Below are 27,404 nucleotides of genomic sequence, written 5' to 3' on the forward strand. Positions count from 1 at the left end.
TATAAATAGTGTAAATTTACATCAGTATTAGAAACAAAACAAAATCACAAATTAAAGTTGAATCCTTAGTCTATGTGCAACCGATTTGTCTTGGTGACGTAGCTGTGTTTTCTCCCATTATTTCCTTTTTAACCTAAGAATCCAAAACAAGGTTCCAACTCAACAAGACACGGTCAAACATAAAAGCCATAAAAAAAATGAGCTAAATAATAGCACTCGACTCTTCACATTACAAACCATGTTTCTTCTTTACTTGCCCATGGAGACTCCTATTCATCCCCGATGCAAAAGACCAGCAAGTTATTCATCTCGGGGGAAGACGACAAACTCGGTGAGAACTTATGTGTTAGCCCACAAACAAATGACAAAGGAAAAGGAAAAAAGTCAGTAGTCTTTGTGTGACGTTGTTGCCAGTTCTAACAATAATATATACAAAACCACTTTTCAATTGTCTGTTTTTTTGTTGTTGTCCATTTTTATGTTTTTCTAGAGAAGGTTGTCTTGAGCCAGCATTAGAACAGTCTGGTCATGGTGGCAGGAGGGAGCAGCCATTCCCCCTCCAGTCCACTAGGGGGCGGTGCTTCACTCTGGGCAGGTTGCATAGACACAGCTTTCACACAGCTGCCTTGTGGGATAGCTACAGAGCGCAGTGGAGGACTGCTGGCTCACTTCCTGAATATCAGAAAAAAAAGGACATTCCGGAGAGGGGTTCCGTCAGTTCGTTGAGGGTTCTGAATGTTGTCAGAGTAGCAGAACGTTACTGTCACGATGAGGGCAATGGAGGAGCCTGGGGAGGTAGAGAGAGAGAGACAGAAACCTTTATAACGTTATGCAACAGGATTCAGCATCCAAAAAAAGACGTTTCTTTTGTGGCAGTCACAATTCACATTAACGTCAATGACTTGAAAACAAAAATGGATGTAAAGCTGCCACAGTTATTGGAAGAACAAACTTACAACCGCCGTCCCTTGGCAGGTCAAGACTAATTCATAAGCATATTTTATATACACCTAATATACAGAAACATATAGTGTTTCCCCTAGGTTTACAGCTTGGGGGGTGACAGAAATGACATGCCGTTGTGTAAATAAGATAAATAACATAAGGCCATTTAGTTTGTTTAATAAAAGAGCAAGCTATAGACCAGTTTTGTAGGAAAGGTAACCTTAAATGACTTATTTTGTGATCTGGCGCTATATATATATATTATATATATATTTTATTTTTGTACTTGACCTTCCAGGGGGGGGGGGGGGGGGGGGGTGCCGTTGGGGGTGCGGGGCGCCCCCCTAATATAATGGTAGGGGAAACACTGATATACACACACCTAATGTGCACAATGTGAACATATATACATATCTGCTTCAAAAATGCAACACATCCATCTTAAAATCTGTCCTGGAGAGCCTGCATGGTGTGGATATCTGAAACCATGTGTTAGCGTGTGAACCAAAAAGAGAGTATGGTGTGAACTAGGACGCGTGCCATACGAGTTGCTGGGGACGCTGGATAAGGACTTCCTAAGGGATAGGGTGTACTCACGAGAGTGAACTGGTCATAGACCTGCATGAGGTCCTCTATCTTGTATTGCTCCAGCACCACAAAGTTGTCCAGGTTAGGGCTCCCCCTGCGGGCACAGTCCTGACAGTGCACTACGTACGTCTTCCTGCTGTTACTCTCACTGGTGACAAAGAGCAGGTCAAACACCTCCACCTGGGAGACGACAGAGAGAGAGAGACAGAGACAGAGAGAGAGATAGAGAGAGACAGAGACAGAGACAGAGAGAGAGATAGAGAGAGACAGAGAGGATAAGACAGAGAATGAGAGCGAGAGAGAGAGAAAGAGAGCCAGAGAAGATAAGAGAGAATATGAGAGAGAGAGCGAGTGCGAGCGAGCGACAGGATAAGAGAGAGCGAGAGAGAATAAGAGTGAGAAGGAGAGAGTGAGAAATGTGAATTAATGATCATCCAGCGTGGAGTGCTGGGCATTTCCACCACAGATGTGGGTATTGCGTCAGTGTGCGCGCGCGCGCGCGCGCGTGCGTGTGCGTGTGTGTACCTCGCAGATGCTGCAGTAGTGTGCCGGCTCTTCCCTGGTCCTCCCGTGCCACACCAGCTCCTTCCCTGCGGTCAGCAGCATCTCCTTCAGCATCTGACACTGCTTCAGAGTCCGCAGCAGACAGTACCTAACACACACACACACACACACGTTACCTCACGAGGGGGGGGGTTGGTAATACAGGGCAGTGTGACCATAGTCGTGTGCTTGTGCATGTTGTGTGGGTGCTTTGTGTGGCCGTGACGTCCAGGAGGAAGCCTGTGCGCGAGGGGGCACCGAGCGCGGCGGAGCGGCGGCGACGCTTGAGCGAGACTCACTTCATCATCTCGAAGAGCTTGTGGTCGGACACCTTGATGTTCCGGGCCATGTTCCAGGAGAGGTGGATCATGGGCACGATGGATTTGACGCTCTGCAGCTTGTTCCACTCGTAGCGCTCCACGGCCAGCTTGTACTGGTGTGCTGGAGAGAGGGAGGCAAGAAGAGAGAGAGAGGGGGAGGAGGAGGAAGCGAGGTGGGAGGAGGTCGAGTCGGGTTATACAGGTATCTAATTAGTGTTATAATGATTGGTTTGTCTGTACAGCTCAGATGAACACTGCGACCACGGGGAATAGAGTACCCTTTTGTGCCACACCGACCTGTCAGACCACTAAAGAAAATAGCAGTCGCATTCAAAATAATCTTAAATACCTATAAAAAAAAAGAGGAATTCATTATTATTCTAATGAGTATGTATTGTGCTCCATTTGTTTTGCAAGCTAATAATTTGTGACGAGGAAACAGGTGTAAAGATATATAGCACAAGCTAACTGCTAACACATAATATGCACCGTGGAACAACTTGCTTGCTTTGCAATGAAAAATGCAGCATAACACGATAGGATAAACAAACTGTAAAGTATATGCCAGATTCAACCAAACATATGGAGATTTTTTTGTTGTTCACAATTTTTACTTTAGCCTTAAAGTCTCTGCAGTCATTGTGACAGCGGGGGAAGGTGTAATGTTTCATAAAATGTATTCGTTTTGGTTTTCGTTTCTTCTAGATCTTATGAAAGAAATAATGACACATATTTTGGAAAAGTCATGGACTGACAGGAGTGTAGCATAAAAAATAAAAAAAATTGCCTTTGGAAACACCAAACGGTGTGGGAGACCGCACTTGGCAGACTGGCCGTCTGAGCAACATCAATAATGCAAGGTTAAATACATATTTACCCACCGGTTTTACCTCATGGAATCTACCCTGCACTGAATCCACACACAAGCACAAAGGCCCTGACTTCAAACAGAGCCATAAAGTAAAAGACAGCAACAGAGGGAGAGAGAGAGACGGACAAAAAGAGAGAGAGAGAGAGAGAGAGAGGGTGACAGCCTCACCAGTGAGGGGTCCAACGTTCCAGGCGATGTTGTTGCACCAGCCGATGGCCTGGACCCAGTGGACCGTGCCCGTGTTGAGCCACACCAGGTCTCCTGGGCGCTGGATGAACCGGTACACCGGGACATCCGTCTCATACAAGTCCTCCAGGTTCGGCCACCACGAGCCCATCAGGAAGTTGATGTTGTTCCTGTGACGGACACGCACACAAAATAAGTTTCACAGACACCCAAGCTAGATCCCAGTGTAAATACAACAGAACAGCCAAGATGATTTGAAGCGGCGTCCCAACAAAAAGTTCCAGAACGGCCCATCTGGAATGCTGAAAGTTCCTAAACGGACGCTTTGAACAGGCAAGCCTGTCCAATCGGATGCAAACGCAGATGTTCCAAAACTAGCTTCTCGTCCTCGCTGGCGCATGTGAACCCGACTTCAACATGACAGTGCAGACGCAGAGGGGAGATGGCTGGGGAGTTGTTGACCTACTTTTCACAGAAGTGGTTGATGGTTCCCCAGTAAGGCTCCGGCACAGCGAACCACTCGCAGTCCCCCGGGCCGATGTTGATGTTCACGGAACAGAAGTTGTTGTTCTCCTGGTGGCCTGACAGATCAAAACGCACAAACACACGTGACTGATACTTCTTGGGTAAACGAGTGTGTGTGTGTGTGTGTGTTTACCTGGTGTCTTGCACTCTTTGCGTGTGTGTGATTGTGTACGCGTGCGTGTCTAAATGTCATCTCCCGGTGGTGTCTCTGTGCGTGTACGTGTGTGTACCTGGTGTCCTGCTCCCAGGAACCTTCATATAGAGCTGGACAGTGTTCATGCCCAGGATGGTGTGTCCTACATGGCTGAGCAGGTTGCCGGCGGAGACCACCCTAGCGAAGGCGGGCAGCTTACTGAGCTCCTGCAGCTGCAGCTTCCACCTGCAGGGGGCACACGAGGCGCAGGTCAGCCAAGGTCAGAGGTCAACGCTGCAGTTCCTTTTGCGCATTTTGCCTCCCCGTCTACTAGCCGCTATTTCGAATGAGTTAGCCGACTAGCTAGCCAGTTGAGAGTTAGCTGCCGGCCAGGCGGAGGTGATGAACAAACGACACGCGACAGAGAGAGGCAGACTTACTTCCTCTCGTCAGACAGGTCAATGTTGGTCCCAAACTTGATATGCTTGAAAGGGCCCTTCCTCTTCCTCGCTGCACTGTGGAATCATGGGAGATGTAGTTAAGTAACGCAGAGAGCGAGACCGAGCCAACAGTTGGTGACGACAGTCACTCGGAGAGAGAGAGAGAGAGACAAGAGGCTTACTTCTCCACCTCTGCTTCCGACTGCTCTTTCTTCTTCTCGTTCTCCTCCTGAAAGGACAGGGAAGAATCGGTATAAACAGCCTGCACCGCAATCACTTCTTATCGTGTGTCTGTGTCTGTGTGCGTGTGTGAGACTGACCCGTAGTGACTCCTGGAAGGAGGAGGCCTGGTACTGGGCGTACTTGGCGATGGTGGTGTGGGAGCGGCTGCTCTCGCAGCGCCACATCCTCCTGCAGCCGCTGGGGTCCCAGTTCTCGTCGGTGGGCTGGGCCAGCTGGGTCCTCACCTCCACCAGGTGGTCCGGGTTGGCCTCCACCAGGGTCTTAGTGGAGAACAGGCCCAGGTCTGGGACGGGGAGGGAGGGAGAGAGAGGGGGAGAGACAGAGAAGGAGACGGAGACAGACGGAAACATTGGAAACAGGTGAGGGTAGGCAAAGAGAGAGGAGGGACAAAGAGGATAGGTGGGAGGAGGGAACGGAGATGAGTTGAGGTTTAGTAACGCACAGTGGAAAGCAGGACGTGAATGAAACCAGAAGGTAGTGGACCGTCAAGAGACAACATAGTTTGACAAAGATAATAAAAACATTGATGAATCAATTCTCAATCATCAGTGAGCAGATCACTGTGTGTGTGTGTGTGTTCCCCCTGGCAGAGCCCACCACGGCTGCCTCGCTCTACCACACATGTAATGACAGTGTCTGCTTGCAGGTGGTGCTGTTGTCATACATGACAACTGTATCAACACACACACACACACACACACACACAACCCCTCGGTGACACACCCACCAAGACACGAGGGAGGAAATGACACCAGCAAACAAACACAAACTACACCTAGTCAAACAACCGCAAAAGTCTGAAAGGAAACCGTTACGCTTAAGAGTGTCATAGACCAAAACGATTCTCGTCTGCGCTGATTTCCTGCGCGTGCCTTACCCAGTTTGAGCGCTCCAGCCAGGCCTCTGATGACTGTGACAGGGTTGGCAGGGTTTGTACAGAACTGGTGCAGTGGAGGGAAGAAGGCGTCCCTCTTATTCTCCAGCTGTGGAGACACGCACACGCAGAATGACGAGGCCGGTCAGATGAATCAGACATAATTACAAAAACAGACTAGGATAACAATCTAGGATTATACAGCCAAAGCTGCCAGTTATCTCTATGCACCAACCAAGCGTAGCTCATGTTATAATACAAATATGAAAACACGTCTTTGCAATTGTAATCTTGATGAAATGGCTAAAGGCTACACCGTGCGGTTACCGCCGCACGCGTGCACAGCCGCTTTCCCACTTACGTAAATGCTGGGCGTGGGGGGGTTGAGCTTGTCCTTTGGCAGTGAGGGGGAGGGCGGGGGAGGGGGCCTGGGGGGGGGACACTTGTCCAGGAGGATGCTGCTGGTGGCCAGGCCATTCTTCCCCAGGTTCCTACGGGGGCCGAAGGCACGACAACGTGTTGGGTCACAAAGACGAACGGGCCTGCTCTAACAAGGCAGGTATTAAAGCTGCTCATAGGAAATATATATATACAGCATGTAGGGAAGATGGTGGGAGACCTGAGAGGAAAGAGAAACCAACACTTGTGTTCCCAGCCTGCAGGGGAGCAGGTCTTGTATTGAGTCATGTACACCCAGGGTCGGGCTGACTACCTTTACTGTGCCTAATACCCCACTACGGCAACACAGAAGGGACAAACACAGTGAGAAAGCCAATACCGCAACAAAACCTGCAGTTCGTCGCCAGCGTGGCGGCTTACCTGCAAGCCTTGAGCACGTCGCTGGAGCTTGGGTAGATGGAGACCGAGGACCAGGGGGCCAGGACCACGGGGCCGGGCGGGGCCGGCCTGGGAACGCCCCCGCACGGCTCCACCTTCACCGGGCTCTGGGAGTCCTCTGGCCCCTCGCCGTTCAGCGTGGGGCCCTGAGCCGGGCCAGGGGTGGGGCCACCGCCGGACGGGCTGTTAAGGCAGGCCAGGCTGCTGGAGGAGGCGGGGTCGGCGGACCGAGGGGAGGGGGTGGCCGTGGACATGGCCGAGAGGGGCGAGGAGGCCAGAGAATGCTCCGGAAGGGGCTTGGCCCCCCCGTGGAGACCTGCGTGGATGTTGTTGACCTTCTCCGATGACCCCAGATGATCGCTATGATTGTTATTGTCATCGCTGCTAGAATTGGCTTTTCCCACGAGCAAGGCTGAGAGCTGAGGATTGTCGGAACGGAGCGCGCCTGGGAAAGGGGAGGCGGTCTGGGAGGGGCTCGCCGAGCTGTCCGTCACCCGCTGCTGGACGTGATTAGTCAGTCCCTGTGCAGGGGCGGAGCCAGGGCTGAGAGGCGTCCCTGCCGAATGCCCAGCGGAGGAGCCGTCAGGAACCGAGGGGGCGGCAGGGGTCGACCCACTGCTGCCGTTTCTTCCTGAAGGCGTGGTCTCTTTGGTGTGGGCCCCTGAGGTAGTGGCGGAGTGGGGGGGTGAGGAGAGGTGGTTGGGGGTGCCAGTCTGAGGTGAGGAGGAGGAGAGGGAGGAGGAGGAGGAGGAAGAGGAGGAGCCAGTGCAGAGTCCGACCTGATCTAGAGCACCGGAGCCGTTGGCGCCTGCTGCCTGGGCAGGGAGGGGGAGGAGGTGGGGGTGGGCCAGGGAGGGAGGGAAGGGTTCTCCATTGGGACCTGCCGAATGTGAACCTGGACCTTTGTGAAGCCCCTGTGCACAAAGAGAGGAGGGGGGGGGGGGGGGGGGGGAGTGAGACAAAGAAAGATATAAAGAAACACTGAAAGAGGAGGAGGGATGAAACAGGAAAGAGAGCGTAAAGAGGGAAAAGGGGGGGAGGTATGTTGTACCTGAGTGGTGTTGGCGCATGGCTGGCTTCTCCAGGCCTCGTCTGTGGTACTGGACTTGTTGCTGGTGGGGTTACTGGTGGCTGTGCAGTGGTGAGGTAGAGAGTGCTGCTGTAGGTAAGGCACATTTCCATTACTCCCGCTACCTCCCGGTAACCCTCCCGCTCCCAGAGTGTGATTATTGCCCACGGAACCGGCGGCGGAATTATCCAGATGCCGGCCGCTGGCGGCGGGGCTCGACGAGCAGGGTCCGTTGGCCATGAGCTGAGCCGTGCAGGGGGGCGGGACGGCGGTGTGAGGGGCGCGGTGGGGGAGGGAGTTTTGGGTCAACGAAGGGTCGGCTGAGGGGCCGTTCGGTAGGCCGGGCCGAACCTGCCCTGCCGCCGCATGCCTCATCTGACCAATCAGACAGAGAGCAGGAGATTGTTGTGAATAATACTGGAGAACGTGAGACACTGTATCATCTGCATGAATAGGTTTTGTTTTGTTTAGTTACGCAAACTCTGTATCGTGACATACTGCCTGTGTGTGTGTGTGTGTGTGTGTGTGTGTGTACCTGCTGTTGATGCTGCTGCATGAGAGAGAACTGCTTCTCAAGCTGGTCCAGCATCTGCACCTGCTGAGGTTTCAGGATCGCCCGGTTCGCCCGCAAATGGTCCAGGAGCTGAGCATCAACGTTCGGGGAAAAGGAGGCCAGTCATTCGCGTGTCAACATCCTGCTACCAACTACTGTCCCCTAAAAAAACTGCATCTGGACAATCCCCTCATCTTCTACACAGGTCAAGAGTGAAATATCAACAAGGGAATACTGACTTCTGTCCTATTGCTGCTGAGGCAGCCTGCTGTCTTGTGTGGACCAAGTAGGGCTCACCTGTTGCTTTTGTGGTGAGAGGTACCAACTGGGGTTCTGCTGTGGTACCGGGCTGTTGGTCCATGAGTCTGCAGCACTCTGGGATAGAGAAAGAGAGAGAGGAAACACTCTGTACATGATGCTACATACAGGTTTAGGCTGAATTTCCAAAGAAAACGAGTGCATGAACTGGACCTGAGTCAATTACTAAAACGGCACCGGTCTGCTGAACTGGGCATAGAAGTGACCAGCACATGAGCAGGGCTGACAGTCAGAACTGAGGAGTACCTTAGAAGGGCTGGCTGTGCGTTTCCTTTTAGCTGGGCTGGCCTGGTTGTCTAGGTGACTACTGGTCTCACCCCCCTGTTGGGGTTTACAGGCCTAGGGAGGACACCACAGGAGGAGGAGCAACAGGAGCGGTTGGGGGAGGGGAACAGGGGGAGTAAAGGGAGGATGGATATGAGGAGCGGGGGGAGTAAGGGGAGGAGGGATATGAGGAACAGGGGGAGTAAGGGGAGGAGGGATATGAGGAGCGGGGGGAGTAAGGGGAGGAGGGATATGAGGAGCAGGGGGAGTAAGGGGAGGATGGATATGAGGAGCGGGGGGAGTAAGGGGAGGAGGGATATGAGGAGCAGCAGGGTGAGGAGGAACAGGAGCAGGAGGAGGAGAGTTGTTTATCACAAATTAATAAAATGAAATGCCCACAACAACAATTTGATACAAAAAAATATATATACATTTCTGACAAATCTCTCTGAATCACAAATCCTCTGATTCGGTAGAATCTTTGAGGGAATGAAGGCAAGAATGAGTTGTCTTTCTTCTTGGCAGGGGGAATGAGATGAATTTGAGGTGAAACGTGAGAAACCAAAACGTCAGTGCCAACACTGCTTGCCATGAGAACGTCCTGTCGGAGCAGTTCCAATGTCAAACAGTCTCCCAAGAAGAAAAAGACACAGTCCATGTTTACAATATGTCATTCAGACAGCAAGACAGCAATGACCGATACTGCCTCTGCCGAATGTAAACTGTATGTTAGTAGGCAAAGTCATTAGCGACAATGGCAGGGTTTCCAAGATTCGTTAAGAAGCTCTTAACGCTATGAGCTTCTTAGGAGCGTTCTAAGAGCGTTCTAAGAGCGTTCTAGAGCGTTCTTAGAACGTTCCTAAGAAGCTCATAGCGTTAAGAGCTTCTTAACGAATCTGGGAAACCCGGCCTATGACTGTTAATAAGCTACGTGCACCATTTGTACGTCGCTTTGGATGAAAGCGTCTGCTAAATGAACACATTTAAATGTCAACATAAATGCAGACAGAGATATATCATCTTGCCATGTCCAACAGCTAGCTGTGTTGAGGGGATGGATGGGTGGAGATTACTCTGTATGATAGATCCTACAGTTTAGCGTGGGCTGAAAACCACCCAGAAAGACTTAAAAGAACTACTGTTTTACTTGAGCTACGGGGCAGTGTTTTGTTCCACTTGATTGGGATGTTGCCCATCCCAATCAACCACTAAAACCATTCTGAACTTGTAGATATCTGAGTGGATTGACTATGTGGTATTGGCTCCAACATGTCCTCTAAATCAGTTGTTCCCAACCCTGGTCCTCAGGGTCCCACCGCCCTGCATGTTTTGGATGTTTCCCCCGCTCCCACACACCTGATTCAAATGAATGGTTGTTATGAAACTCAGCAGAAGCCTGATAACAACCCATTCATTAGAATCCGGTGTGTTGGGAGCAGGGAAACATCTAAAACATGCAGGACAATTGGCCAGAACTCCAGCCACATTGATCAGACCAATCCACTCAGATCTCCAAGGGTCGGTTTCCCAGACACAGACCAGTCCTAGCCTAGGAAACAAGAAAATGGAGAACCTCCTTTAAAGAGTAACTAAATCAAAAAACTATTTTTGGGTTCAACCTCAGAGCTTACCACTTTAGGCTAAACTAAATAAATCTTGTTCTTGATTCTGACACATTTAAAAAAAAAAGTGTTTTTTAAATTGTATTATTAGGTGGTGAATCTAGTCACCTTTTGCTACGAATGGTTAAAACATTTTGAAAGAAAATTGTAATGTCTGAAGTTAGGCTAACCTATACAAGTGAGTGGGAGAATTAAGAAAAGTCACCTTCATTTAGAATGGTCGTACACGTGCAGTTAGGCATGGCTGTGCCATGGCTCAATGGCTATGTCATATCGGAATCAATTTGGCAGCCAAATCTGTGCACATCCCCCATCCCTTTCTCCCATCACCAGCTGTGCAAGCCATGTGGACAGGCTCAGCTGAAAACTGTACTGTTTTAGCAAGGGAACGGTTCTAATTGATATGGCTTCAGACTGTCTGTGCCATGGCCATCAATGGAAAGATCGGGTGGGGAGGAATCCTTGCTAGCTAGCTAGTCTGATTAACCTAGTGCCTTGACCACTGGCAGCAATGCTAGTGCAGTGCCCGTTCTTGAGAGATCCTTGGCACCGTTACTTAGTGTAGCTCAACATGGCGGAATGCGTTTACACATTTATATTTGTTCGTTGCGAACCGCTAATTCAAGCAACTTCACAAATCAACAAAGTGCAGGTCCGGTTCACGAGATAATCAAGTAACAGACACACAGATTCCTGACTTTATCCGTTGACACGTATCTAAGCATCACTTGGAGCATGTCATATACCTGAATCGTAAATACTGAGCACGTCCTCCAGCCATAACCTTTCACCAGAAATCTTTTAATATCTTTTTTTTCTTCCCTTTTACGAAGTGGTGGGGATACAGCTGAAATTGGCGAGTTCAGTTACCCTTTAAAAAAAGGTGTTTCAAAAATCCTAAAATTAGGCCTAATCTGTTGTCTGAGAATCCAGCCCTGCGTGTTTGGGTAAAGATCTGGTCCAGGCGCTCAGAGCGTGGGTTGGTTAGTTCGTTAGTATAGTATAGTGGTCTTGTCTGGTCTGGTCTCACCTGCTGGGCCTGCTGGGCAGTGTTCAGGGCCTGTCCCTGCCTGGAGGTGAGCTCGGCAGGGATGGGGAGGCTCCACGCCTCCTCAATACTAGGAAGCATTTTACTCTTACTCTGCAGACTACCTGGCTGTAGGTTACACAACTGAGCCTACGGAGAGATGGCGCAGAGACACGTTTCAACACTCGTCTGTCGAGTCAGGACAGGTGTAGCACCAGAACTGATGCGTGCATCTAGGAGTTAGTGGGAACACTTTTTTTTCTTCTACAATTCAGTTTGCATACGTCATTACAGGATGAGCCATACTTGAGTTTTCAAACATGAGGTAAAAGTCAAATCAAAAGAACCACTGAAAAAATGTTCAATGTCGTGATTATGCCTTACGGTTACAGATGACAAAAAGCGCAAAGCGCTTCAATATGAAACGCAGTTCATATCTCCATGAATCCAAATCAAAATGGCAAAACATCAGTAAACATAACTAAAAAAAGGTGTGGGCACAATGCTTGCGTCAAACACATCCACCGACACGACACAGTGCACCTCCCGAGCCAAGGTAACCAATCACCCTCCGGGGAGCAAACAGCCCCTGCTTTCACTCCCAGGCTTGCCTGCGAGCGAATCGTGTGTGTGCGCCCCTGACCCTACCTGCAGCAGTTTGATGCGGTGGGTGAGCGCGGAGGTGTTGGTGCAGGCCTTGCTGCGCGTGGCGTTGATGTAGCACTTGATGGCGTCGTGCGGCTGCCCGCACGACTCGTACAGCGTGCCCAGGTCCATCCAGGCGGCCGCGTGGCTGTGGTCCAGCTGCACGGCGCAGATGTAGGCCTGCAGGGCGTCCATGGGCTGGTTCTGCTGCTGGTACAGCACCCTGCACGGGGACGGGGAGACGGGGAGAGAGAAGGGAGTGAGGGGGGAACTAACGAAGAGGAACTGGGGGGGGGGGGAATCCTAGTTCTCCCTCAAGGCTCAGTTTCTCTTTGTTTCTTTGCCCGTCTATTTTTCTCGTCTTTCCCCGTCAACACGCCTCCCGCTACCTACCCCCTCCTCCGTCTAAACCACCCCCACCCCCCCCCCGCCCCCTCCCTCGTTCCCCTGTCGCAGTGCGAAGCTTCAGGCACTCTCCCCCGCGGAGACCCACCCACACAACCCCTGAGGGGACCCTGGCGAATACAGAGACGGGCGCACACACACACACCATAGGGGGACGAGCACACACACACACCGTAGGGGGACGCGCACACACGCAACTCTCAAACGCCCCCGTACTGGGCGAGCTCCTTACCCTATGGAGCACCAGGTGTCAGCGCTGGCCTCAGACTTGTCAATGGACTGGCGGTAGGAGATGAAGGCATCCTGGACCTTCCCAATACTGGAGTAGCACCTGGGGAGGTTAAACACACAGTGTGTACATGGTAAGCTGCAGCTCGCACACGGATCATGAAACCATGATGTTATAACCACATATGAACATATGAACCTTCCAGGGCACTCAGGTGGCTCACTGGGTAAAGTGCGCCCCATGTGGACTGAAGCCGTAACCCAGAGCCCTGGTTTCGAATCCACCTCGACCATTTCTGCATGTCTTCCACTCCCTCTCCCCCCTACATTTCCTGTCTCGACCTCTAGCTGTCTCTGTTCAATAAAGCCGAAAAAAAAGGGGCCAAAAAATCTGCGAATATGAACATTCCAATTGTACTTTGAAAGTTCTAATGAGACGCCTGTCCTGGGCCGTCTTGGACGTGCAGGAGACATGCAAGCTAAGCCACGCCTCCTGCAGGCACCACTAGCTGTAGCTGCCTCATGCTAGCATGCTCGCTTCGCTAGAGCTACACCCATTTCCCTCACACACACACACACAGCTTTCCAAACACGGGATGTAGTCAAGCACACACATACAAGATTACCCAAGGTTATTGCAGTTTTTTCTGATAAACACTTACCCATAACAATTAAAATATTGTACATTTGACATTAAAGATAATACATGAACAGACATAACATGAGGACACGATGTTATGCTCACACACTCATACAGGTTCGGAGAACAGCAACTGGGAAGGCAAGTGACGGGTACAACCACACAAAATGATCTTACCTGCCAAGGAAATACCAGGACTGTCCAGAATTGGGGTCTGCTTCTAGAGACTTCTGCAGACACTGGATAGCATAGCTGTCCTTGGTGCCCTTATCTCCCAGCTGCTCCACGGTGTGATGCATCCAGCCTGGAGGAGAGGAGAGGCAGGGTCACTGAGGAGGCTGGAAGGCTGCCGTCACACACACCAGGTTGGGGAACCAAGCTATGTTCTATCGCGGCGAGATTCTCCCTCTGACTTTCCTTTCTCGCTCAAAGTCAACCGTCTCTCCTACACATGTCAGCCACTTGCGACTTACTGGTCTAGTCGTACTAGTTTGACGTCCCCCCCCAGGTGAACACTACCTACGCGGCTGAGACGCATAGGGAGGGGAAGGTCTGTCTGGCGTCTGCTGTGTTTAAGCACCAGCTTCATAAACCCACCAAATGGCTTGCCTGTCTGACGCTCTCAGGGGACTGAAAAAAGAGGGAGGGGAGTGAAGGAGGGAGGGAAGAGAGGGGGGGAGGGTACACACAAACATACAACCCATTTGTGACTTCCAAAGCCCCCCCCCCCAACCCTAACCCTAACCCCCCCCCCCCCCCCCCCCCCCCCCCCCACTGGCTGCTGCACCCAAAGCTGAGCCATACTAGCATTCCCCGGACACTAACACACACAACTCTGTCACCACACACACACGCGTGTGCAGCACGCGCACATACACACTGAAATACAGCGGCTAGGAAGTGCTAGGCTAATTAGATATCTAGCCGACATCAGCCGCTTGCCAAACGGAACGGGAGAGGGAACGAGAGAGAAAGAGAAGCTCTTCCACACACAAAACACATTTCCCTCGCCTTAACACCTGTGGAGATCTAGAGCTAGGACGTCACCATGACAACCCCAGCGGGACAGAATGGGAATGGTTTTATGAGGGGAGGGAACATTCTAGACCATGCAAGAACAGAAAAAAAGAGCTACCTATGTTTGGAGAGGGAGACATCAGAGAAGGTGTGTGTGTCTTTGTGTGTGTGTGTGTCTGTGTGTCCACTCGTGCGTGTTCAGCAAGGGGGGGAAGGGAACGTGAACTAGCACAAACAAGGATTTGTTGCATCAGACAAGTCTATTCCAGAGCCCAGGAGAGCAGAGAGGGAGACTTGGGAGATTGGAATGAGAGAAGGATAACAGGCTTTCTGGGAATACTGCTGTGATCAGGGAAACCACACACCACAACAAGAAGCCAGACAGGGTCCCACAACACAACGCATGACGCAACCTTTTATCACCCACACAGCCACCTCAATCACATCCCATTAGGGCTCTACTATGATTCATGTGGAAGGATTAGAAATGGGAGAGTGCAGAGAAGAAAAACCAAAAAATAAATAAAACATGAGCAACCCACAATCAGAATTTCCTTCGCACTAGCAGTCAAACACAACCTCAAAATGACAAACTGACAACTCCACGACTTGACCACAAAATGCGACTCTCCTCTCATAAACCCATCAGGGTTGGTAAGTTCTTTGAAACACCCGTACGGGAGTGGAATGAATCTGAGGAGTGGGTGCGTTAGACCTGCATCTCCTGACGGCGTGGAGAGGCGGGGCAGGCGAGGGACTCACCTAGTTGTTGCAGTGTAGTGGCCTTCACCTGTGCAGGAAGATCCTCTGTCTGTAGGAGACTCTCATACGCCTCCTTCGCTGCTCTGTATTTCTTCTATTGGGGGAGAGAGAAAGAGAGAGAGGGAGGAACAGTCAGAGGAGGAGAAAGATAGGTTGATTCAGTCAGACAGAAGGGTCAGTGTGTTTTATGGTCTTTCGGGCTAGTCAGACACAAAGAGTCTGGAGACCTCCTCAGACAGGCCATAATGACCACACACACACACACACACACACACACACACACACACACAGGAGGGGTCAGTCTGGGATAGGACAGGCCAGACTCAACACGTCTGACAACTTTTAGTGTGTGTGTGTTGGTCTCTTAAACCCACCCACCTTTGTCAGTGTCTGGGAAACCTGAGAAGCCCACTCTTGAGAAAACCAGTGTTTGTGTGTTCAAACTGACCTTGAGTCAGATCCGGTGTGTGCATGTCCTGCTCTTATCAGTCCTTAAAGCCATCTTTAAAAGCAACTGGCCACCATGTCGGCCTCTCCAAAATACACACACACACACACACACCTACTCTAGTCTGGCCCAGGGCTCTTCCTGTCTGGACACTATTAACCCACATTAGTGTAAACACTGTCACTAGAGCCATAGTAATACACACACACACACACTCTTTCATCCACAAACATTTGTTTCATTTCAAAATGGTGCATGAAAAAAATAAAAAATAAGACATCCTTATTTACACTGCACCACCGGAGAGACGGTGTGTGTGTGTGTGTGTGTGTGTGAGTGGCATGACAAAATACACCCCTCCCTGCAACACTAGACACAAGCAGAAGACAAATCACCGAGCGGGTCTAAGGCTCCTTCCTGCCTATTCCAACAGAAACACACACACACACACACACACACACAAACACACCCTCTGCTCACACACTGCCACGGGTTCAAACCACCTACATGGGGAAGGGAGGGGTGTGTGGACGGCTTACCTGAATCTCATACAAGTGAGCGATGTGGAACTGAACTGTGGAGAGGAGGCAGAATTACAAGACAGCCGCTCATCAAATACACACAACCTATCCATATGCATCCAAGTGTGCCCTAGCTGGGAGAGCTGAGATGGTGGTTGGCGTGCAGATGGAGGCAAACGGCATGGTGCATGGCCACAGATGGGAGAGGGAGGAGGTTAGCTCCCCTGTGTGTGAGAGTCTGTGTGTGAGAGTCTGTGTGTGTGAGTCTGTGTGTGTGAGTCTGTGTGTGTGAGTCTGTGTGTGTGAGTCTGTGTGTGTGAGTCTGTGTGTGTGAGTCTGTGTGTGTGAGTCTGTGTGTGTGAGTCTGTGTGTGTGAGTCTGTGTGTGTGAGTCTGTGTGTGTGAGTCTGTGTGTGTGAGTCTGTGTGTGTGAGTCTGTGTGTGTGAGTCTGTGTGTGTGAGTCTGTGTGTGTGAGTCTGTGTGTGTGAGTCTGTGTGTGTGAGTCTGTGTGTGTGAGTCTGTGTGTGTGAGTCTGTGTGTGTGAGTCTGTGTGTGTGAGTCTGTGTGTGTGAGTCTGTGTGTGTGAGTCTGTGTGTGTGAGTCTGTGTGTGTGAGTCTGTGTGTGTGAGTGGCCTCAGATCTGGAATCACAGTCTGTGCGGAAACAGGCAAGCGGTTCTCTGCCGACCCTCCTTATACGGTCTCCTAGGCAACCCCAGTCTTAGACGGTTAGTGGGGAAGGAGGAGCAATCCAATTGTAGAAACGCCGGGCCAGGAGACTGTGCCCTTTCGCTACGAAGCTGTGATTAGCATGCATTGACAAGATATACCTCAAAATTGTCTACCCTAGTTACACATTCGACATCAAAAGGCTTCCGCTTAAGTGAGGTTCAGTGTGTGTGTGCGTGTGTGTGTTGTCAATTGTACTTACTCTCAGGTTTGGACAAAGTGCAGGGGTTGGAGTCAATCAAAGCCAGCTTAAAATGCTGCAGGGACAGAGAGAACAGCAGGTCATTCGGGAGGTTTGAACATGAAAACACCAAAGGTGACCAATGTCAGGCAGCGTCTCAGCAGACCTCTCACACATCCCCCAATCAGGGCCACATGCAAGCACGGAGAAAATCGACCCGGAACACACACACACACCGAACAGACGAGGCCACCAGCAATTTAATCCATTAGCCTAAAAAGATGCCATTGCATTGTGCGCGCACACACACACACACACACACAAATACATTACCATACATGCTAAACCTTTGGCACATCAAAAATCCTCCACCACTACACCAGTGCATCCTCCAGCAGATTCCTCTCCTTCTCTCCCTCTCCTCTCTCTCTCCCTCCCTCGCCTCGTTCTACTACCAGGCAGATAATGCTGCAGGATTGTTGGCTTTCCTCTCCCTCCACCTCCATCCCCCCCCCCCCCGACGTCTTTCTCTGCCTCGCCTCCCTCCTTGTTATCTCTCCCTCCCTCCCTCTTTCTCTCACTCTTCTCCCACCGTTCACCGTGTCACTGCTTACTATTCAGCAGACGGCTGCAGTGGAGGGTGCAGAAGAGATGACACACAATACCTCCAGGCATGCAGACACTTCTGCCCTCCCTCTCCCTCATCTCCTATTTCTCTCTCTCTCTCTCTCCCTCTTTCTCTCTCTCACTGTCTTGTCTGTCTGTCTCCCTCTCTGTCTCTCCCTATCTGTGTGTCTCTCTCTCACTCTTCCACCGTCTCAATGCCTCTTCACCTTGGCTTCCCTTCATTTACATCTCTCTCCTTCTCTCCATCCCCCCCCTCCCTCAGTCTCCCTCTCAGGCTCCGCTCTCTGATCACAGAGCGTTGAAGAAGCAGAAATCGCCTCTCCCTCTCCACGGCTCGCTCTCTCTCTCTCTCAATGCCCAAATTAGAAACTGACTAGGGGAATGAGTGTGTGGGCGTACCAGAGAGACAGAGACAGAGAGACAGAGAGACAGAGAGAGAGAGAGAGAGAGAGAGAGAGAGAGGGAGATTGTGTGCACGCGTGTCTGTATACAGCACCGGCAGGACACATGGTGAAGTGAATGCAATTATATGCAAAAGCGAGAGCATTCGGTCTCCCTCTGTGAATGCAGGTCGCTGCCTGTAACTTGGCAGGTCTCTCCCTCCCCCTCCCCCTCCGTCAGCGAGAGGGGACGACGGCTCTGGGATCGGATGATTTTCCCAGCCCGTCATTCCTTCTCCCTTTTTTTATTTCAGTATTTTGGCTCTCTCCCCACCGCCGCGTCCCCCCGCATCCTACACGCACAGTGTTCTTGCTACCCCATCAGCGCTCCCGCTCGCGCAATCTCTTCTCAATCTCTTTCCTTTCCCATCGCTGGCCCCTCCTCCTCCCCTCCCCGCTGTACCGTGGATATCTGGGCCAGTGCATGCTCGGCTTGTGTGTGCGTGCATGCGCGTGTCTGGCAGGGTGCCAGGGCCCAGTGGGAGGGGTGTGTGCGAGGCGCAGGGAGGACGTGTAGCCGGCGCTGCTCGACATTGCACCCTCACGCGTGCACGCGTCCACTCGAACAAGCGCGCGCGCGCGCACAAAACGGAGCCACGGCGAGGCTTCCGTCCAGCCAGCCTGAAGACAACATATGATCCTGTCGCCAGCATCGAAGCACAGCAGGCTTCCTTTCCAAAAACTCATTCTCGGATGTCGTTTAGCCACCGCGGTGAAACGACAGGAATCTCAAAGGGCGTCCGGTGTCGCGACGCAGCGGCCGCCGCCGCCGCCTTCCCCCCAGACGCCTGCCTGGCTCTAGGTGGGACGTGGCTCTACGCAGCGCGGCGGTCGGGGCTCTCCACTCACCTTCATGCTCGACTCGAAGTCCGTGTTGACCTTAAACATGAGACCCAGCCTCAGGTGGATCTCTTTAGACCGGGAAAAGCTGGGGTCAATGTACAGCACCTCCTGCAGTGCCTTTATCGCCCTGAGGGGTGGGGATGGACAGAGAGGGACAGAGAGAGAGAGAGAGAGAGAGAGAGAGAGAGAGAGAGAGAGAGAGAGAGAGAGAGAGAGAGAGAGAGAGAGAGAGAGAGTCGGACAGGGAGAGAGACAGGGAGAAAATGAGGGTGTAGACAGCAACAGATGATCAGTTAAACAGCGCTCTCCTTCAGCATTCTTCCATAATAGCCATGGTAACAGGTGATCTTCCACACCTGGATTGGCAGCGCTATTCACAGTAGGTGGGATTGTTAGGGAGGAGATGTCGTGTTAATTACGGGGGGATCGGTCGTGGTAATTGTTGGGGGCTGGCTGTGCTAATCACTGGGGATCGGTAGTGATAATTAATGGGGTATTGGTTGTGTTATCAATGGATCTAGCGCAGAAACAGAGAGAGGGAGCACTGAGGATGGCAATGATGGAATGCGAAAAAAACAACCGAGCCCAGACAACACACACGCACCGCACAAACACACACGGCAACAAACACACACACACCGACAGTCGACACACACACTGACAGTCGACACACTCCAGCGCCGCACTGGAAAACAAAAGGCTGTAGCGCGTCTACCGGGAGTTTCCCCGCAGCGCTGAGGACAGAGGAGCAGAGATCTCCCCGCTAGCTGGGAGCTTAAGACAAACACACGTGCGTTCGTGCGCGCGCACGCACGCATACAGGATGTGCTGTGTGCTAAGGTAAGGCTCTCTGAACCCGTTGCCCCCTCCCCCCACCTTCACCCCCCCCCCTCTGTTCCCCGCTCCAACTGTCCCTCCCTCCCTCTCTTCCTCCTCCTGTCTTCATCTCTCCCTGCAGTGAGTCTGTGTGTGTGTGTGTGTGTGTGTGTTAGATCCTCAGGAAACAGGCACCCTATGGACTGCACACAATGCCGTACCATTTCCCAATGAAACAACACCACTCCACTTTGTTTAAGTTATTGTAGTCATTTTGAAACAGCCTACAATTTGAAGCGGTACAAGGCACGTACGGGGATCTGTAAGGACGCACATGTGCATCGCAGAGCCGCATTTATCTCCCTCTCAGCTTTCAGAAAACCTGAAGGCATGGAGCCCAGTTATATTATGTGATTAGTGGGGACAGTGAAGCAGGGCATGGCCACAGTCTGATTTTGGGGATCAGTGGCCCCTAACTTGTCTCTCTCTAGGACCAGGTGAGGTCCGGTGCTCCATGATGCAGCCCTGTGATGTCACTCGACACATCTGATGCTCTAGCCTTCTGCCCCGAGCAACACAAACAACCCGCCTCACGCTGGTTGACACACACGTGCACACACACACGCACACAAAGCAGGTTGCGACAGCATCGTTTGAGGTGAGTACTTACCACTGATATGAATTGAAATAGAAGTAAACCATTCCGAGGCCGTACAGGAAGGCGGCATTCTGAAAGGGAGAAGGCAGAAGAGAGCAGGTGAGGGACGTGGACGCCTCTGTGGACGCCCCACCAGGCTGGAGTCATCCTGCTCAACGCCTGACCTACCACAGGTCATCAGCGCGGTGAAGCGTACTGTAGACAAAATGCTGTGTGCGTGAGTGTGAGAGAGAGAGACAGACAGAGAGAGACAGAGACACGACAGAGAGCGCTGGGGAGTATCTGGGGGTTAGCCTAGCACTGCAGTCAGACCTGCTGGGATTGTGAGCACACCTTGTGCACAAAGTTAAGAGGCTGGGGAACTGAGGGAGAAGGACACACGGGCGCGCTACTCTTACCGCTCACACAACGCAGCCAAACAGAATTGCCAACATGACTGCAAACATTCGCGGTTCCCCGGGACAACCACAGTGGTGGAAAACATCAGGAACGGGGTTCACTGTTGTACCCGAGTTTCACATTACAAACTGGAGCACTGATTAGCCACTTACAGATATCAACTACTGGGATCTGATTTAACATAAGACCTGGTACTCTCACGGCACAACAGACCGAGGAAACAGACACAGTCTAAATGAAGAGGAGGGGGGGAAAGGGGGAGGGAGATCGAGAAGCACTGAGGGGAAGAGAGAAAGACAGTCGCACAACAATGGCGCTAAATTATAATTGATGACACAAATTGGCTCCACGTCAGCATACTGATTGGCCACTACTACAGGGAGGGAGGGAGGTGGAATTAAGCTTCGAGGAGGAGTGCAAAAGAACGGGGAATGAGAAGAGGGAGGGAACATGTACGTGACATTTCCTTGAGAATAAGTGTTTTGAATAAACGGTCACCTATCCCACCCACATCAGTGAGGGCGGGAGACAGAGGAAGAGGACAAATGGAGGATTCGAAAAAGAGAGCGGGGGCAAAAAGGGAGGGAGAGAGACAGAGAGCGAGGAATGTCATGAGGACAGGAGCACCCTGACATCCTCGTGACGAGAAACTGGACCGTTCAGTTCTCTTCATTGTTACCTCTCATTTCACCTCACCTGAACCCGCCTGTCGGTGAGTGAGTCATCAACCAGCCTGAGATACAAGGAACAAGGAACTTTTACACTGGGACAGGGTCCTCATTCATCTCGACAGCAAATCGCACTGAATGCATCAAAGTAACTTAAACAGTCATAACACCCCCTATACCAGCCCCAGACCGATCTCCAGCCCCCAGCCCTAATCTCTACCCTCAGTCCCATCCGCGTCCCCCCAGCCGTCAACCCAAACTGCCTAGTCCCCCTCCCAACCCCAGACCAGTAAGGTCAACTCTTCAAACGACAGACCAAGCTGCTACATAAACTGCCGGCGCCCATTCAGATCCTCCACACATCCTCACCTTCTCAGCTGCTCCCCTAAACCGGTCGCACAAAGCGTCCTCCCCGCCTCACCCAACCCAGCCTCGCAAAGCTGAAAGACCTTAGGGCCGGAGAGAAAAGCCCCATCCTCTCGGCCTCCTCTTCTCACCCAGCTAAGCTAAGCCTCGGCGCCGGCCTTCACCTCAGCCCAGTCTTCAGCCCAGCTCTGGGGGGGGGGGGGAACCTTTCACTGCATGCCCTTGCACTGGAGCTCAGGGTCAGGGGTAACCCAGAGTGGTCAGTCCATGTCACCATTACACCTCCATCACCTGCCATCGACCAGATCCCCCATGGACCCCATCAGACACCACCTCATCCCCCCACACCAGCCCCACACCAGGATGAAGGATTGGCATGGTAGGCTGCCTCCCAGTACAGGATCAGGCCTAAGACCACTTCACCATCCTAACACGGGCCAAATGGGACTGTCTAGGCTCCATTGAGTAGTTCACATGGACCAGTGCAAACCAACGACAGACTGACGATAAGGTCATGTTGAACAATACCACCACCATTATCCTCATGGATCAAGCCTGGGAGAGACAGTCCTGTGATCTTAAATGACCTGAGGCGAGGAAGAGGTTGGCCCAGTCCAAGTTTGTGTCATACATAACCTTGTGCTGGACACAAACAAGCCCACACACACACACACACTCGACCCCTCCCCACCGCAGGAGCATACATACAGAAACGGAAACCATACAGCCCTCTTACCTTCCAGTAGTCCGACTGTACACTGTAGTACCGCTGGTATGCTGATAATGCTGAGAGAGCACGGGAGAGGAGAGAGAAGGAGAGGGGGGACATGATGAGTGGACATGTCACCAATATGCTCATCGTCAAAGGGCATAAGCCCAATTCCAAGACATTCGCTCCCAGGGGTAAGAGCTAATTTTGCTGACTTCCAGGAAGGTGACAAGTGTCTCCAGGATCCCCCTTACTCCAGCCTCCACTGTTAGACAAGCAGAGCACCCTGACATCCTCGTGACAAGCTGGCAATTTTTGGGCCATCTCAGCCTTTCAGATTGTGAGGAGGCAGAATGATATTTTCTCCTGTAATTGGTTATTTTATGGCAACAAGAGAAAATCAGAAAATGTATAATTACCTCATGAAAATGTTAAAAAGCTTTAGCACAACTGGTTAAGTCTGGTCTACATTCAGCCATCAACACACTCTGACAAAAATAGACCTTTTTCACGGTCCGTGTGTGTGTGTGTGTGTGTTTACACAAGATGATAATTGCTGCAAATAACCTTTTGGATACTCCTCTAGGAGAAGGTTGAAGTGACCCAACTGGCAGAACATCTCTGGTTCCACTTTTCCCTCCGCTTTCAGGATGAGGGAGTCATAGCAGCTAACAGCCTAGAAAGGAGGAACAGAGAAAAAAATGTTAATGGAAGAGTTTCACAGTTACACAAACCTCCAAACAGTAGCATACGCTGTATGGTTGTCTTGTGGGCAGGAAAAAGTTGCTTAACTCTTCACAGGCTCTCTGAAGTAAAAGGCACAGAACTTGGCAAGCTCTCAGATTTAGTTTAATAATGAATATGATATGAAGGCAGAGAATAAGACAAGAACACAAACTGATCTCCTGCCAATAGCGTGTTTTCCCTGCCCAAAACGAGTCGTTTTGCATGGTGCCAGGTCCAATACCAAATTTGGGGTTCCAGCCAGCCAGGATTTAAATAACGTCTACACAAATCACTATGATAGCCTAAACCACAGCCAGACAGTCCTTCAGTGTAAGGGTTGTGTGTGTTTGTGTGTATTCCTAAATTGCTGTCCTAGTCTATGTCTCAATTCAACATATTCTGTGTGTGTGTGTGTGTGTGTCCAATATGCTATGCACTGTAAAACATACAATACAGTCAATTCATGGCAGATAGTCCTTACTACGGTACAGAAACCAGGAATAATACATCAATTAGCTGCTGAACGCCTATCCTGTGCTGGAGGCATCCAAGGAGGAGAGTTTGGAATAAATCAAACACAAAGATGGTTTGCACTGCCTGGAAGCCCTTTGTCCTTAAACGACTTGTTCCAGGACTTCCCTCTTTGCATTACACTGGGGAAAGTCAATCATCAAGATTAACATTCCCTGCCCGGTTAATACAAATTAATGGATATTGCTAACACAATTACAAATCCACGTTGGCAGAGTGAATGGAAAAAAATTAATTACTAGCCAGGTGTGGCCATTCTGGTCAACTAACTGCTCCATCTTTATTACATGGTGTTAAAGAGCCCTATGCCATGAGGTACTCCCCTCCCCCAGGCTCTTCAAGGCAGATTATCTCTGTCTTTAGGAAATTAATGGACTTCATTGCAGTAATGGGACACAAATGGCTACATCATTTGATTTAGCAAAAAAAACATAATTTAAGTGCAACGGGCATGACAAAATAATGTTTAGCGCGTTTTCACATCCCCCTTGCTTCAGAACAACGTGCTTTGTGTTGTGATCCGTCTCTGAGGAAAATGGCATAGGCTACTAATAGTGTTTGTTTGTTCCACATTAGTGTCTGTGCAATAGCTCAGAGACAATTCATCTGTCGAATATGTCAAGCAAACCCCGAAAATACAACTTCGGTAATAGGCCAACATAGGGAAATATATTATTGGGGGGGGGGGGGGGGGGGGGGTAAGCTGAGCAGAAGCCACATGTTGATGGTAACCTTAACGGTAGTGGGATGAGCCGCCTAGGGGGCTTCCATTGTAGCTACCACAACAGTCCAAAAACAAAGCTTTGGAAGACCGTTTAGTTAGTCAATGTGATATAGGCTAAGCTACACCAATTCGAGCGACTCTATCACCTAACATTCCGTTCAACGTGTTTGCTCAATTGTGTTTCGCTTCAGATGAAAGACCAAAGCTTAGCTAGCAGCTAGCTAGCTCACACCTCTATCCGCCCCGCCATCTTGGGCCGATCTGAGCAATCATTACTTTGGTCACATTCACCGTTTAAATATTCTGCAACTTTTACAATTTCATTAGACCTATACTTGCTATTGCATTGACCTGAAAATGGTCAGGATAGCAATCATACTACGCCGAAGTAGGCTCCCGTTCACAGCTCTGCGCGTTTGCAGAAGCAGTTGTCCAGTGAGAGGCAGGAACGGGACGCCCGGGTACAGTATCAGTTTAGCTTGCCTGCGCCAGCCACCTAGCTAGTTAACATGGAACAACACCATGTAAAATTAAAATATTATAATTTCTCTTGTGCAGAGACCTTAAAAGAATACCTAGGAACGTTTGTCACCTAAATAGCTTTCTCTCTATAATAGATCCCAGCTCCCTTGCGCAAGACATAGTGTGGTTCTGAGAATGTTGACTTGCTATATTGTTGCCAGTAACGAAATATTGGTTCGCTACAATGTATCTTCACAGCCTCACTATTTCCGATTCCAGAACTAATGCTTGAGACAACTTAGTCAGCTGATGTTAACCAGTTCAATTGCACGCTTGTTTATTGAGCTAGCTGGCTAACGTTGCCATCAGCTGTCAAAAGTGTTTGGCTATCAGCAACAACTGAGACAACTCCTTTAGCTACCTCATCCTTGGACCACCTCTGTATTTTACGTCCTCAACTAGATAAAATGATATATGATAACGTAATATAAACTTAAAAACAGACAGCATGCAGTGGGTTATCCATGGATCAATGATGCAATGAAAATTGCTAACTTGCAGAGCAGCCAACCAACGTAAAGCAAGCACAAACAGCGTCTTTAGCGATGGGAATTCTACTCAAACATGACCAGGAAACAAAGACACGCACTGTTGACAGCTGTCACGAGTGGGCTTGCAGCGCAGGTGTCAGAGCCCGTTTCCAGGTGTATGTGTAAGTATCAGAAGTGATAAGGGACAGGGGCGACTCTGATTATATCAGTGGCATACCTTTAACAGCAAGGCCTTCGTTCTGGCGCCATCTTCATGAAGCCTCTGAAATCCAAACAGTGAACTGCAAGTAGAGGACAAGACAGGCGGTTCCGTATTAGTTTGGGGGTATTCACATTGCCCGTGCAGACTACAGGCAGAAAATACTACATCAAAAAACTACACAGCAAAACATTACATAAAACTTTGTATCTAACCTGTCAATTCCCACCAAGCTGTCCCTCTCCTGCGCTGTTAGCTTCGGAAAGTCCTCCTCGGTTTCAGTCGCTTTTCCCACCGCCATTTTCTTTTCCTCATCACCAGCAGCGCCGAGACTTCGGTCAGCAGCAGAGGCAGCGGCGGCGAGCGACACTCCGCACGATTTCATGGAAATGCAACGTGGAAGTGGGCGACGAACTCCACCAAAATTCAACACTTTGTGTCCAGTACCGTATCCAGGACTGAGTAGCTTGGCTAGCGTTATTCTTGCCAAATCCTCAAGGAAAACAGGATCCCTTCAAGTTGCCTTCCTCGCGCATCATTCTACACAAAATACTATGTGTACTCCCACGAGAAATGATGCATTTAGTCGAATGAATACTGGATGTGACGAGAGGTTGTGGTTTGATTTGATCGCAAACTTGCTCCCAACCACCAGCTCAAAGTTGTTGTAATTGTGTCACATAGGCTAACGCACGCCGCCACCGTTGGAACGCCCTCTCCCCTCAATGACCAATGAAAGCGTTAGTGTGTAATCATGTGCCTGGACCTGTATTGGGGTGTCTACCGTCGTTTTCACATTCAGAGGCCTGGCTGAATAACAAAACCTTTAACTTCACACTGTTGTTTCTCAACCATTTTCCAATTGGTTTCCTATTCTGTGTTATGGTTATGTAATTGCACTTTGAAGTAGTCTATTGGTCCAGGTGACTGTCTTTTGCAGACGACCATCTCAAAGGAAGGGGTACAGGTCAGCTGCACTGACGCTGCAATGTTGCCAGTGCTGTACAAACTAGCTAAACACTGTAGCTCTCTCATAGAATATGTAATTCAATGTCAATTCATACTTGAGAGTGTATAGTATTTTGTCAGTCTGTTATTGTTAAGTTTAAAAGGTTCTTATAACATCTCCTGCTATTATCATTTTTCATAGCCTATAGGCTAATGGTGCATGCTGTTTAGCATATTTTAGCCTATCGATCCGTTTCTCGTAAATAGGTAAATTTATCATGCTTTATTGATAAACATGTCTATCACTCTCTCCTTTCTTCTTCTCACAGTTTAAGATTGAAAATATAGCCTAACCGATATATATATCATATGGTAGCCTAACGTCTCGTCAGATGTAATGCAATCTTAATAATAAAAAAAAACATTTTAACAAAACAACAGTATCTTTTGACGATGTCTTGGTTTCTTGATGATACAACAAGTAGGCCTATCACACAAAAATAAAGGACATGGCCTAATGGACTTACAACAGTAGGCTATATTAACTTTTTCAAGTAGCCATGATAGAATGCATTCTATCACCTCCTCAGTTGCTACCATATTGAATGCAGCTATTGGCTATGTTTTTTTTCGAAAGCACAAGAGCTACGCATACTGTAGTTTAAGATAAAGTAAGAGCATCCTTGATCTTGCCTTATATAGGCTATAACCCGGTTTGGATCCCACTGATGTTTGTCAAGGTGGGCCCCACTATGTTGGGTCCTCCGAGTGATAACCAGTCGATCCCCGAGGTCAATTTCCACA

General features: G+C 50.1%; 1 protein-coding gene across 1 annotated transcript; it reads right to left on the reverse strand.

Annotated features, from left to right (window-relative positions):
• Nucleotides 1–388: 388 nt before the first annotated feature.
• On the reverse strand, nt 389–26,462 carry kdm6a (lysine (K)-specific demethylase 6A). Its single transcript, XM_062457107.1, has 30 exons — nt 25,868–26,462; nt 25,671–25,734; nt 23,027–23,135; nt 22,487–22,536; nt 20,330–20,388; nt 18,850–18,970; nt 16,955–17,009; nt 16,043–16,077; nt 15,056–15,149; nt 13,454–13,580; nt 12,641–12,739; nt 12,007–12,226; nt 11,362–11,508; nt 8,692–8,784; nt 8,425–8,502; nt 8,110–8,217; nt 7,557–7,949; nt 6,488–7,419; nt 6,030–6,159; nt 5,672–5,777; nt 4,872–5,077; nt 4,734–4,780; nt 4,552–4,626; nt 4,209–4,357; nt 3,920–4,034; nt 3,436–3,623; nt 2,376–2,517; nt 2,059–2,185; nt 1,543–1,713; nt 389–787 (listed from the first exon to the last, which is right to left on the reverse strand). Exons 1-30 carry the CDS (start codon nt 26,035–26,037, stop codon nt 764–766), a joined length of 4,434 nt encoding a protein of 1,477 aa, XP_062313091.1. The 5' UTR covers nt 26,038–26,462; the 3' UTR covers nt 389–763.
• Between the last annotated feature and the right edge of the window lie 942 nt (nt 26,463–27,404).

The sequence above is a fragment of the Osmerus eperlanus genome, chromosome 3 (genome assembly GCF_963692335.1).
Source record: "Osmerus eperlanus chromosome 3, fOsmEpe2.1, whole genome shotgun sequence".
Lineage (NCBI taxonomy): Eukaryota > Metazoa > Chordata > Actinopteri > Osmeriformes > Osmeridae > Osmerus > Osmerus eperlanus.

Bases quoted from the DNA above. Each gene is read 5' to 3' on its own strand.
- kdm6a (XM_062457107.1), bottom strand. From the start codon at position 26,037: ATGAAATCGTGCGGAGTGTCGCTCGCCGCCGCTGCCTCTGCTGCTGAC. The intron at 13,581-15,055 runs GTGAGTCCCTCG...CCTCTCCTCCAG, and splicing joins CACTACACTGCAACAACTAG to GCTGGATGCATCACACCGTG. The intron at 7,950-8,109 runs GTACACACACAC...CTGATTGGTCAG, and splicing joins TGCAGCAGCATCAACAGCAG to ATGAGGCATGCGGCGGCAGG.